Source organism: Tupaia chinensis, unplaced genomic scaffold (assembly GCF_000334495.1).
Source record: "Tupaia chinensis unplaced genomic scaffold, TupChi_1.0 Scaffold147003_1, whole genome shotgun sequence".
Lineage (NCBI taxonomy): Eukaryota > Metazoa > Chordata > Mammalia > Scandentia > Tupaiidae > Tupaia > Tupaia belangeri.
Window position 1 is genome coordinate 930,008 of NW_006206856.1, and position 13,079 is coordinate 943,086.

At 50.7% G+C, this 13,079-nt stretch overlaps 1 protein-coding gene across 1 annotated transcript in view; it reads left to right on the top strand.

Annotated features, from left to right (window-relative positions):
- STIMATE (STIM activating enhancer) overlaps positions 1-13,079 on the top strand; it is a gene marked incomplete at its 5' end in the record, with an annotated part of 42,153 nt that overhangs the window by 16,832 nt on the left and 12,242 nt on the right. Inside the window, 2 exon segments of the mRNA XM_014584487.1 lie at positions 9,385-9,433; positions 11,178-11,273. Coding sequence (XP_014439973.1) covers positions 9,385-9,433; positions 11,178-11,273 — 145 coding nt within the window.

A 13,079-nucleotide genomic window follows, 5' to 3' on the forward strand; every position in this document is an offset into this window, starting at 1 on the left:
AGAGAAAAAAAAAAATCACAAATGCCCCTTCCCTGGGCCTACTGTGGGCTCGGCCAAGCTTGGACCACCCTGGGCAGCTAGAGTTGTGTGGGGAGCCTTGGGATGCAGGGATGGGAATCCACCCAGCCGTCTGCACTCATCACCGGCATGAGGACAGCGGGGGTTTCCTTTAACCCTGGGAAGCAGAGGTTCAGGCGTCCATGCTGCCTGCGTGGAGAGTCAGCCTCTGTGTGGACTTGGTGGGGTTGAGAATTAACCCGAGAAACACAGACTCCAGCACCCTGCCTTTTTCTAAGAATTGGATGAGCCATGAGGTTGCAGTGAAGGTCGGTTCTCTCTCTCTCTCTCTTTTTTTTTTTTTTTTTTTTTGAGAGGTTTTTGCTATAGGGCACATGCGCTCACCAGAAAGACAGAGACAGAGAGACAGAAAGTGAGAAATCACCCCCTAGGGGGGATGACCACGCTGCAGTCCCTTCTCCTCCATGCTCCTCTCGGGATCTTGCGTCTAGCATGAGTTTAAGCCACCAGGTCCAGGACTCAAACTGTGGTTGACTACATGGGAGTCCAGCGACATAGACTGCTAGGCCTGAAAATCAGTCCTCTTAAAAAAAAAAAAAAAAAAAAAAAAACTGTACAAAGAACCTCTTACCCAATACCATGGGGATCTGTTTGTTGCTGGTTAATTTTTTAAAGGCCGTAAAACTGAGGAATCCTCAAAAACAGAAACATACACGAGCAATTTATTTTAACGATGCCTTTTTAAATTAGCAGGGGGTCTAGGGGAGCCCCTAGCCTTGCTGGCGGGAGCCCGGGGACCCGTGTCCACCAGGGGTGACAGCGGTCTCGCCATCTCCTGGACTTGCCTTGATGTGTACTGAGTGGGCGGAAGCCATGGGTATTTCTCTTGTGAGTTCTGCCTGCTGCGATTTTTTGTCTCAGAGGGGAATTTCCTCAGCGCGTTGGGTTGAGGAAAGCTGTTAAATCTTACCTAATGTGCAAAACCGTAACTTAGTCCTTTTTTAACAACTGCTTTCAGCAGCAGAGACCTTTCTGTTGGGTCATTGGAAAAGTCATGATGTGTTTGTGCATAGAAAAACCCATCGTGACTTTTCTGATAACCCAATATATTTATTTTTTTCATATTACCAAAGTAATTAATGCATGTTCACCATAAGCAACTAAAATCTTAGGAAAATATATAGCATGAAAAAGTGTCCGTCGGCCCAGCCCGTGGCATGGTCAGTAGCAAACTGAACTACGGTGCTGGAAGGCCTGCAGCTGACCCCGTTCAGATCTCAGGCCGACCCGAAAGCGTGCAGGGCACCTATGGTCCTGGAGAAGGGGGCTCCCCACGTGGTGAGACTATCACGGATGGCTCCGTCTCTCTCTCACATGCACGCTCTATGAGCGCTGTCTGTCGTGAATAGAAACTTTCTTAAAGGTGGGGCTGCAGGTGGCATGGTGGCTAAGGGTGCTGGACTCCCACATGGCTGACCACAGTTTGAGTCCTGGACCTGGCGGCTTGCTTTCTCACGTATCCCCTCTTTCTCTTTGTCCCTCTCTGGTCAAATTAAAATAAATAAATAAAGTGAAATAAAATAATTCTTAAAAAAAAAAAAGAAGAAGAAGAAAAAGCTTTCTTAAAAGTGAAAGTTCAGGGACCAGCAGTTAGCGTAATGGCTATGTTGCTGGACTCCCACGTAGTTGACTGCAGTTCGAGTTCTGGACCTGGTGGCTTAAACTCACGGCGGGCGTGTGTGTGTGTGTGTGTGTGTGTGTGTGTGTGTGTGTGCCCAAGATCCCGAGAGGAGAATGGAGAAGGGATTGCGGCGTGGCCACCCCCCCGGGGAGTGATTTCTCACTTTCTATCTCTCTGTCTCTATCTTTCTGGCGAGCACACACGCCCTGTAGCAAAAAAAAACTGTCCAAAAAAAAGGGAAAAAAAAGTGAAAGTTCACTATAATTCCAGCCTCTGTAGAGCTAATCATGGCTAACAGTCTGATACGTACACCTCCACATTTATATATATTTCTTTTTTCTTTTTTAAAAAAAATAAGTTTATACTACACGTTCACTGTTTCATTGGCTTTTCCTCCCATTTAACGTGGGCCTTTGCCCACCCCCCCATTTCAGTACAGATAGTGCTAATACTTTTTTTTTCATTTCCAGAAAGGGGAGAAGGCACCTCCTCAGTGGGGCGTGTTCGTGCCTAACCCCATCTCCTCCGTGTCTCCATCTGTCCTGTCTGGATTCGGGGAACATGTGCACATGCACCAGCGCGGTCCTCGAGGTGATGGGGTCAGGACTCAGCCACCATCACTGACGTAGGATCCAACTCTTTACCGCTAGGCCACGAGGCCGGCTCAAGATCTTTTTTTTTTTTTTTTAAAGAATGATTTATTTAATTCCATCTGTTGTTATTATTTCTTTAATTTGACCAGACAGAGACAGAGAGAGAGAAAGAGAAAGCGAGAGAGCAAGCTGCCAGGTTCAGGACTCGAACTGTGGTCAGGCATCTAGGAATCCAGTGCCTTTAACCACCATGCCACCTGCCAGCCCCCAAGATCTACTACTACCTCGCTTTTCATACAGTTTTATTGAGGGAGAATTTATTCACCATGAAATTCAGCCCTTGCAAGTATGAGGTTTCTACCTCACTTTTAACAGTGGACTTCCATCATATGATAACATACTAATACATATAAACCCTTTGCGGTCAACGGACCGTTAGGTCATTTTTAAATTTCTCACTCCTGTACACAGACTTGCGGGTGTTTGTGCAGGTGTAACTATAGGAGCAAACCCCGGAAGTGGAGTTTCATGGTCCTCGTACATATGCAGTTAAAAACATAAATGGTATTGTGGGACCAGCAGTTAGCGTAATGGCTATGTCACTGAACTCCCATGTACTTGACTGCAGTTCGAGTCCTGGACCTGGTGGCTTAAACTCATGCCAGGCTTCTGTGCGTGCGTGCCCAAGATCCCGAGAGGAGAAGGGAGGAGAAGGGATTGTGACATGGCCATCCCCCGGGGGGTGATTTCTTGCTTTCTCTCTCTCTGTCTCTCTGGCATGCACACATGCCCTACAGGAAAACAAAACAAAACAAAACAAAACAAAAAAAACCTCTCCAAAAAAAAAGAAAAAAGAACATAAATTAAAATTTTATCATCACTGGGACCAGCAGGTGGTGTGGTGGATAAGGGCGCTGGATTCCCACATGGCCAACCATGGTTCAAGTCCTGGACCTGGTGGCTTGCTTTCTCACTTTCCCTTTCTCTCTCTCTAAAAAAAAAAAAAAAAAAAGAAACTAACAATAACAAATGGAAATAAATAAATTATTTTAAAAATTATATCACAGTAACCATTGCAGATTAAAAAAAAAATACCTGCTGCAACTTTTCATGTGGTCTGTGGATTGATACACAGAGACAGAGAGAGACTGACACCTCTTCATTCACTATGAGATTAAATACAATTGCCAACTTCATTTGCTTCACGGGTCAGCAAGGCCATGGTGACACAAAACAGGCAGATGCAGTGTCCCTCTTTGTGTTCCCCAGAACTAGAGCATCCCCAGCTGTGCAGGGATGGTGACTTCCAGAGCAGGGTCCTCCCGGGACGGCCTGTTTACGTTGTAGTTGGGGCTTCTCTCAGTATTCAGGAAGTGCCTACCTAACAGACCCTCACTCGGGAGGATTTACAGGTCTCCAGCTCCTCCTCATGGTTCTTAGCTCAAACTGCATCCTGGAGGCCTCCCCCCGTATCCCCTCAGCCCACCCCAGGGCCCTGTAAGCAGCATCTCTGACATCTCTGCCTCCAGTGAGCCAGGTCCCAGGAGGCGCAGTTCACCGAGGCCACCCTGTCACCCATTTAATGCTCTCTTCTACCTGAGTGGTTCTGGGGACCAGGAGCACAAGTCCGCTTCTCCACAGTCACCAGCGGTGATGCAGTTTACTTTCTAGCAGCAGCTTAAGATGACCTGTTTCCAGCCCAGCCAGAGATGCTATGCGTGCAGGGGCAGGCATGGTGACAGGTACCTTTAGTCCCAGCTAGTCGGGAAGCTGAGGCAGGAGATTCACGACAGCAAGGCCTGATTTTTTTTTTAACCTGTTTCCTAATGCTCTCACTGAGCAGTTTAATCTTTGTTATTCTGAGTGAAAGTAAGTACCTTTTTGAGGACCAGCAGGTGGCGTAATGGCTGTGTCGCTGGACTCCATGTAGTCAACCATGGTTCAAATCCCAGACCCAGTGGCTTAAACTCATGCCAGGCGCATGCCCAAGATCCTGAGAGGAGAATGGAGGAGAAGGGATTGTGGCGTGGCCATCCCCCTTGGCGGGTGATTTCTCGCTTTCTGTCTGTCTGTCTCTCTCTCTGGCAAGCACTCGCCTCCTGTAGCAAAAAACCTCTCAAAAAGAGAAAAGAAAGTACCTCTTTGCATTTTTAAAATCGATGTTAAGGTTGCAGATTTATTGGGTGTGTATTTGCCGTCTGTATTCCTATCAGACAAGACCCCTGGGGAGCCCACACTTGGTGCCGATGCTGTCCCTCCTGCCACGCTCACTGTGCTAGCGGATGGCACCACAGCTCTGCTCTCCAGGGAGGCAGTCGGTCCAAGGAGGCCTGTGTCCAGAGAATTCAGCGTATTTCTCTGCTAGACAGTTGAGCTTTTCCCCCTGCTTTGGCCATCATTGCTCTCAGCCTTTGGCTGAACCTCTGTGTAGGAGGATTAAAGCCGGCTGAGTTCGAACCTGGGCCGTAAATCCAAGACCTTCCCCAAAACGGTTCCCAACCCAGGGTATGGCTCTGTCTCTGGGTGGACGTGGTGAGGGTGTCCTGTCTCGGGTGAGCTGGGGGAGGAGCAGCTGGGGGTAGGCGTCCTCGGCACCTTGCTGGCAGCTTTCCTTGTCCAGCGCCAAAGCAGTTTTAGCCCCGTTGTAAGAATGGCCCACAGAGTCAGCTTCTGGGAAAACCGCTGTGAAACTTCAGGGGCCTCACTAAATGAAAACAAGTACCCGGTCCATCCTGTGGCAGGGTGGTTAAGGCTGCTGGATCCCTCATGGCTGGTTGCAGTTTGAGTCCTGGACCCAGTGGCTTGAAAAATACGCCGGGCACGTGTGTGTACCCAGAATCCTAACAGGAGGATGAAGGAGAAGGAACTGCGGAATGGCTATCTCCGGGGGAGTTCTCGTTCATGTGTGCGCTCTCTCCCTCCCTCCCTCTCCGTGCCTCCACCCATTTCAAGTGTGTACACCTTCCAGCAATAAAAAGAAAGAGCCAGCCAGGTGGCATGGTGGTTAACGCGCTGGATTCCACATGGCCAACTGGGCAGTTTAAGTCCCAGACCCAGTGGTGGCTTGAAAAATGCTGAGCATGTGTGTGTGTAAGAGCCCAAAATTCTGAGAGGAGAAGGGATTCTGGCGTGGTCATTCCCCCTGGGGGTGCTTTCTCACTTTTTCTCCCTCCCCCCTCCTCTCTTGTCTCTCTCCAGTGAGCACATGCACCCTGCAGCAAATTTTAAAATAAATTAATTAATTACACTTTTAAAAATGAACAGTAATGCATTCTCTCAGTTCTGGAAGCCCAACAACCAGAATCGAGGTTTTAGCAGGGCCACAGTCCCTCGGGCAGCTCTAGGGAGATCCCTTCCCGCCCTCAGCCTCCCACCGCGGGTGCCTGCAGGCGCTCTTTCACTTGGGGCCACAAAACTCCACTTGCCTCTGTCTTGTCTTTATTGTCAGAGGGCTCCAGCCCCTGCCCTTCCCTCTCCTGCATTAGGCCTCACCTCTGCACCCAGCTAACTGGTTCCACATTTGACATCCCTACCTAAGGAGAGCTTAAAGACTGGAGTTCTTATCTTTTTTCATCTCCTGCCCTTCAGGGCTGGTCGCACAGCAGGCCCCTCCACATGCTATGACAGGGAGGGTAAGTGGACCTGGGTTTTGTTACTGTTTTTTTATCCTTACCAGACAAGATCTGGAACAGCTCTCTTAATAATTTTTTCTCTAATTAAAAGAAAAAGAGATTTTTTTACTTTGAACAATTGTTAGAAAAGGGGTGGGGTGGGGGCCGGCCATCAGGTGACTTGGTAGTTCAGGACGCTGGACTCCCACATGGCCAACCATGGTTCGAGTCCCAGACCTGGCATCTTGCTTTCTCACCTTCCTTCTCTCTTCCTCTCTCATTCTGTCCCTCTCTGATCAAATTAAAACAAATAAAGAACGTTAAATAAAATAATTCTTAAAAAAGAAAAGGGGTGGGGAATGGAGAGGAAGACTGTGGGAGCCCCACTTCTGCTCTCTAGAAGGGTCTGCACCCATTCTGAACCTGCCAGCCACAGTGCTGTGGGCCACTCTGGGCCCTGACCAGCGGGCACAATCCCTTCCCCACACCCTGTCCCCAAGTCCGACTACGGATCAGGATCACTCCAGTTCTCCTCGGTCGCATTTTGCTATATCCGCTTAAGTCTCTGTGATGGGCTTGTCTTTTTTAAATGTTGAAATAAAAGCAAAATGAGTATGGAAGTGTTTAAACCATTCACAGTGATAGAAAAAGGCGACTTCTCTGCTCTGTCATTTCTTTCATCAAAGATAGCCCTGGTCCGTAGTCACCTATGCATCCCTTTAGGGAGAAAAATGCGTAAGAGCAGCATTTAAACAGTTGCACGCGTGTGTATCTCCCTGGTGTAGCGGTTAGGGCAGCTGGGTCCCACATGGCTGACAGCGGGGTTGAGTCCCAGACCTGGAGGCTTGGGGAACATGCCAGGGGCATGTGTGTGCATCCCAAAGTCCCGTTCCCTATGAGGGGGTGCTTTCTCCCTCTCCCCAGCCCCCACTGTCTCACCAGTGTGCTTGACCTTTGGCAGAGTTTTTTCCCAGGTTTTGTGTGTATGTGTGTGTGTGTGTGTGTGTGTGTATGTGGGTGGGTGTGTGGGTGTGTTTGCTGTAGTACATGTGTGCTTGCAGATAAACAGAGACAGAGAGACAGAAAGTGAGAAATCACCCCCTCCCCCCTGGGGAGATGGCTATGTCACAATCCCTCTCCTCTCGGGATCTTGGGCACGCGCACACACACTCGTGCCTGGCATTGAGTTTGAAGCTGTCAGGTGTAAGAGTCTACCACGTGGACTACATGGGAGGCCTGCAACATAGCCATTGCACCAACTGCTGGTCCCCCAGCAGACTATTCTTTAAAGAAAAGAAAAAATAAATAGGACACGAATGGAATCCTGGTATGCATAATAGTCTACAGTTTATGAGCGTAATTAGGAAATCTTCTCACACTAGTCCACGCGGACCTACCGTGTTTTCCGCAGCCGCCTAGTATGACCTTGTATGGTACCGGTGTCTGTCCTAACCCCGTGGGCGCAGGCCTTGGCTCCCCTCAGGAGTCGTCCTGACAGTATTGCAGTGAATAGCTCTGTTGCTCTTGGCAGGTCTTTTGTACTGGGGTGCAGTGCAGGTTAGAGGGGCACGAGCACTTACAACTTGGATAGCGAGGAGCCGGCAGGTAGCGTGGCAGTTCAAGTGCTGGGTCCCACATGGCCGACTCCGTGGTTTGAGTCCCGGAACTGGCAACTTGAAAAATGCACTGGGCACGTGTGCGTGCATGCTCAAAATCATGAGAGGAGAAGAGATGAAGAGGGACTGCTGCATGGTCATCTCCCCTAGGGGGTGATTTCTCACTTCCTCTTTCTCTTTGTCTCTCTGGTAAGAACGTAGGCCCTATAGCAAACTAGAAAAAAAAAAAAAAAAAAACAATTTGGACAGATACTGCCAAATCAACCCTGAGTGGTTGCATTAGATCATCCCTCTTGAGTCTGTCTCCCTCCACACCCCACCTTCTTATTTGGAGGATTGTTAAGTCTATAGGAAGTCTAAGTAATAGTGTAGTACGTACCTGTATGTCCTTCTCCCAGGCTCCTCGGTTCTGGGGTTGCCTCACATATGAGCTTGTTCAGGCTGCCGTAACATCACCCACGGGAGGGGGGCTTCAGAAACATGTTTGTTGGGACCAGCAGTTGACGTAATGGCTATGTCGCTGGACTCCCATGTAGTCGACCGCGGTTTGAGTCCCGGACCCAGTGGCTTAAACTCACACTGGGCACGTGTGCGTGTGTCCAAGATTCCGAGAGGAGAATGGAGGAGAAGGGATTGCGGCGTGGCCATCTCCCCTGGGGGGGCATTTTTCACTTTCTGTCTCTTTCTGGTAAGCGCACGGGCCCTATAGTAAAAACCTCTCCAAAAAACAAAAAACAAAAGTAAGAAATACATGTTTGTTTTTTCATATGTCGGTGGTGGAAGTCTGAGGCGAAGTGTTCCTCCGCAGGCTTGGTCTCCTCTGAGGCCTCTCTGCTTGGCTAACAGATGCCCGCCCTCTCCCGGTGCCCTCACATGGTCTCTCCTGGGTCCGCTCACACGTCTGTCCCAAACGCCTTTTCTTATTAGGCCACCAGTCATGTTAGGTTAGGGCCCAGCCGTAATTCCCTCTTTTTTAAAAGAATCTTTTAAATTTAATTTTATTTATCATTATCATTATTTAATATGACCAGAGGGAAAGCGAGGGAAAGTGAGAAAGCAAGCTGCCAGGTCTGGGACTCGAACTGCAGTTGGCCATGTGGGAGCCCAGCACTTTAACTACCACACCACGAGCTGCTGGCCCTTTAAGTCCGTCTCTAAAGGCCCTGTGTCCACATGCAGCCACACTCTGGGGTCCTGAAGGTTAGAACTTCCACATGGGAATCGGAGAGGAGACACAGTCCAACCCATAATACCGTATTTGGTTCTCTGTGTTCTAACTGCTGTATTGAAGCCAATGAAACTGCTGGACACCCCGCGCCACGCCACATCCCTGGCAGTGAGCCTGTCCCAGGGCTGCCCTTCCTGCAGACAGGCAGGCGCTCACCGTCCTTGCTCACGCTCAGCCCTTCCCTAGCGCTCAGCGCACTATGGCTCCACGTCTGTCCCCTCCACGTCTGTGGCCGCACAGCTGACCTGCCCTCTGTCTCCTGGGTACCTGCCAGAGTGGGCACTCGCTGTGAGTGGGGTGGACAGGTTTGTCCTCGGACAGAGCGTGTCCTGAAGTCAGACAGCTGCATTCCACTTTGGTATTTTCAGTCCTTTTCTGAGGGAGCCTTGTCCCAAAGAAGGAAGGATCGTTTTCCACACGCTGTGAGGCGTCACTCTTCAGTTTCCAGTTCTAAAGCGTCCATAGTGGTCGTCAGCGGGCCAGAGCCCCAGGCCCTTGAGCAGGCTGGTCGCGTGTTGAAAGGGCACGTGCCTTCCCGCGGTGGTGTGTACAGCCAGTGGGCTGATGGCCCGCTCGTTATGTGCAGCGTGCGTCATGTCTGCTCTGGACAGTGACTGACGTCTGGCTTTTCTTTCAGTCAAACGCTTCAGAGAACCAAAGCATGAAAGGCGTCCGTGGAGGATATGGTACGTATTTAAGTGTTGGGGCTTTCCTTGGATGTTCCTGACCTTGGGGATTTGTGGGTCTGGTTTGGTTTTGGTTTTGAGGGGCCATGGGTATTGGGGTGGGTAGGGGATGGAACGTGGAAAACTATACCCAGTGTAGTGTCTGGGACCCTTCGTTGGGTTAATCATTAGGAACTGTGATTAATGATTAATGTGAAACTGCTTCTGTTTATCCATATAACTCCCCTACTCCCCTTCCCCCCCAATCGTTTGTTTTTTGTTTTTGTTTTTTTTTTTTCAGAGAGGTTTTTGCTATAGGGCACGTGCGCTCGCCAGAAAGACAGAGAGAGAAAGCAAGATATCACCCCCCAGAGGGGATGGCCACGCCACAATCCCTTCTCCTCCATTCTCCTCTCGGGATCTTGGGCATGCACGCATGTGTCCAGTGTGAGTTTAAGCCACCGGGTCCAGGACACGAACTGCAGTCGACTACATGGGAGTCCAACGACATAGCCACTACGCTAACTGCTGGTCCCTCCCCTACCCTTTTATCATGATAGAGCACATTCCGTGCACAGGAGTGAGCGAGGAGCACCCTCCATGCAATCTCCTCCTCCAGTCCTCCAGCCCGTCAACTCGGGCACTCATGCACAGGCCCTGCCTGTCCCAGGCTAAGCGGGCCAGATATGTGGATCCAGCTCCTCTTAAGCAGTGTGTTGCCACGGTGCCACAGAGCCAGCCCTCTCTAGATCACGTTTGATCTCTATCTCTCGTTTATGATCGCTCCGCTTCAAATGTTGGAAGCTGGAAGATAAGCCACGCACTGCTCTCTGCTGCCAGCTTCCTTAACCGCGTCCCTGCCGCACGTTGGTCATTCTTTTTCTTTTTAGACAGGGTCTCACGGTGTTGTATTCCTCCTGCCTCAACTTCCCAAGTAGCTGGGACTATAGGCATGCACCACCCTGCCCAGCTTGTTTTTAGGGTGGGCTGAGAATCGAACCTGGACCTCCCATGTAGCTTCATCCTGCCAGGTAGCCAAGGCCAGCATGCGCAGCTATGGCTGTGATCGTCCTTGGTTTTATTTCCCCCCTAATTTTGGTATTTAGCTCTAGAATGAGGGGTTCTGGCCTCAGGCTGGGAAGGGACTGGGGGACAGCCTAGCTCTGGGGCACTCTATTTTATACCCTTGGTGGCTTCTTCTTTCCAGTGAGTTCAAGGACTTATTTTTAAGCCCCAGCTGCTGGATGGACTGGGTAATTTTTGTGGTCCATTCCAGTCCTGAGACCTGGCTGAGGCCACGCCCGGGAGGCCAGGAAAGACGGCCACAAGTACAAGTGGCTGCCAGTGGCAGAAACGGGTTTAGGGAGTCAGCTGCAGTACTGGGCTTGCACAAGTCTCATGACGTGCGCGTGTCGTTCAGTGTAATTCAGCTCGCTGTCAATGAAGTCGAGTGGGAGCTCTTTAAAATAGAGGCTCCTTGGGCTTATAAAGCAGTGATTGAGCATTTCATTTTGAAGTAACAAAAAAATGAAAAAAGAATATATCTTAAGTAACACTAATCAGTGGCTTTGTAGGGGTTTCAAAGACAGCACTAGTGAAGATTTTGGAAGGTGGCTGAGATAGGAAGCCGGATTTAGTACCGAAGCCTCCGGGAGAACGTGACACGCGCCTGGAAGGTCGGGGTCTCCTGTTTCAGCCTCTCGTTTTCTCTTCCTTTCTCTTCCTCGTGTCAGAGTGACGACAGCTGCCGTTCTGTTTCATACAGGTTTCTAGACACTTCCAAGCAAGCCATAGGAATGCTGTTCATCCACTTTGCGAACGTATACCTAGCAGATCTCACCGAAGAGGACCCCTGCTCACTGTGAGTGGCCTCTCCCTGACATACACGTCTCTCCCCCTCCACTGAGTACAGGGGTCGGCCTTGCTTTCTGCTGCCAGCCCTGCTCCCACTCGCTTGGGGAGGGGCTCCCCTTCTCCAGGTTCTCCTGCCAGGTCCTCCTCGCCACACTGCCTGTGAGCTCACATACACAGCTGTCCACACCTCCTAGGGCACCACGTGATGGCCCTGACCACTGGCTTTTTGCTCATCCATCTAAGTTCTGTCCCTTGGCTTTCTGGTGCTTTATGTCCCCGGGTTCCAAGAAGCCCCTGGCAAGACAGGAAAATGCCCCAGAGGAGTGAATGCTCAGCAGGACACATGGGGCTCCTCTGTGGTGTCAACCACTTGGGGTCAAAACTGTTGTTGACCACGTGGCGTCTATGACCATGGGTGGTCCCACGCTGCCAATGCAGGGCACCGTACCATCCCCTGGAGCAGTCTGCCTGAGACCTTCCCGGCCATGGGCCGTGCTCCCAGCTGCAGTTCACGTCCTCGTAGCAGACGGAGCGGCCGAGGTGGCGGCCTGCTTCATCCTGGCTCGTCTCCGGTGTCCTTTCTTCCTCACAGCAGCCTTCCGTGTAGACTGATGACCCTCACCCTACAGTTAGGAGATGGAGGCACAGAAAATGTTCGTAACTGAGCTCACACAGCTCAGGGCTGAGAGCCGAGGGCCTGCCGGGTGCTCTGCCGCCAGCTGGTGTCTCCCAGATTGGGTACAGAGGGTAGAGCCAGCTCTGTTCCCAAGGCCATCTCTATACCCAGGTGCAGTGGATATTTGGCAAGTGAGCAAATGAATGAACGAATGAATGAATTGAATGTTAGTCAGTCGCCCTTGTTGCTTTCAGGCCAAGTCTCAGGGCAGAACTTCCTGCACCGTCCACACCTGCTAGGTTCGAGTGTGTGAGAGATTGCCTTGGGGCTTTGCTCCTCCATCCATCTCTGGTCTGAGAGTGACCCCTTGTGATTTTCGAGAGGAAGGGCAGGCAGGAGAACATGCCCCGCCCTCTCCACTTGGGCCTTGGCTGCTCACTGGGCTGAGACCACCTGCTCCCTCTGGTGTCGGAGCGCCTGCAGTCGCCAGGGCCAGGCCTGGGGAGGAGGCTGAGTTTATGCAAAACGGCTCCAGCCTCAGCAGCTGGAAGGCTCACCCCAGCCAGGTCTTGTGTGTCCTGACACTTATCTGCAGGGACTTCAGTGCCACGTGGTGTCACCAGGCTGGTCTTGACTCACTGACCTTGTCTCCCGCTTTGTCTGCTGTGGGGAGCTGGGGCTTGTGGCATGCAGCCCTCCAGGGAGGCATTTTGTTGGTGAAGGGAGAGGTTTGGTGACAGCCAGGTGGCAGCAGATTTAGAAGGACATGACTGGCTGGGTGTGCCCTCTGGTCTTCCCCCCCCTTCCTCCCTTCTTCCTTCCTTTTCACCTGGGGGAGCAAAGCTCTCTGTTTTTTTGTTGTTGTTGTTGATGTTGTTTTTTAATAATTATTTATTTTATTTATCGATTCATTTTTATTTTTTTAATTTGACCCGAGCGAGAAAGAGGGTAAGAGTGAGAGAGAGAGGAAGTGAGAAAGCAAGCCACCAGATTCAGGACTTGAACCCTGGTCAGCCATGTGGGAGTGTCCAGCACCTTAACCATCATGCCACCTGCTGGTCTCTGTTTTTTGTTTTTTGTTTTTTTTGCTATAGGGCATGTGCGCTCACCAGACAGAGAGATGGAGAGACAGAAAATGAGAAATCACCCCCCAGGGGGGATGGCCACACCACAATCCCTTCTCCTCGATTCTCCTCT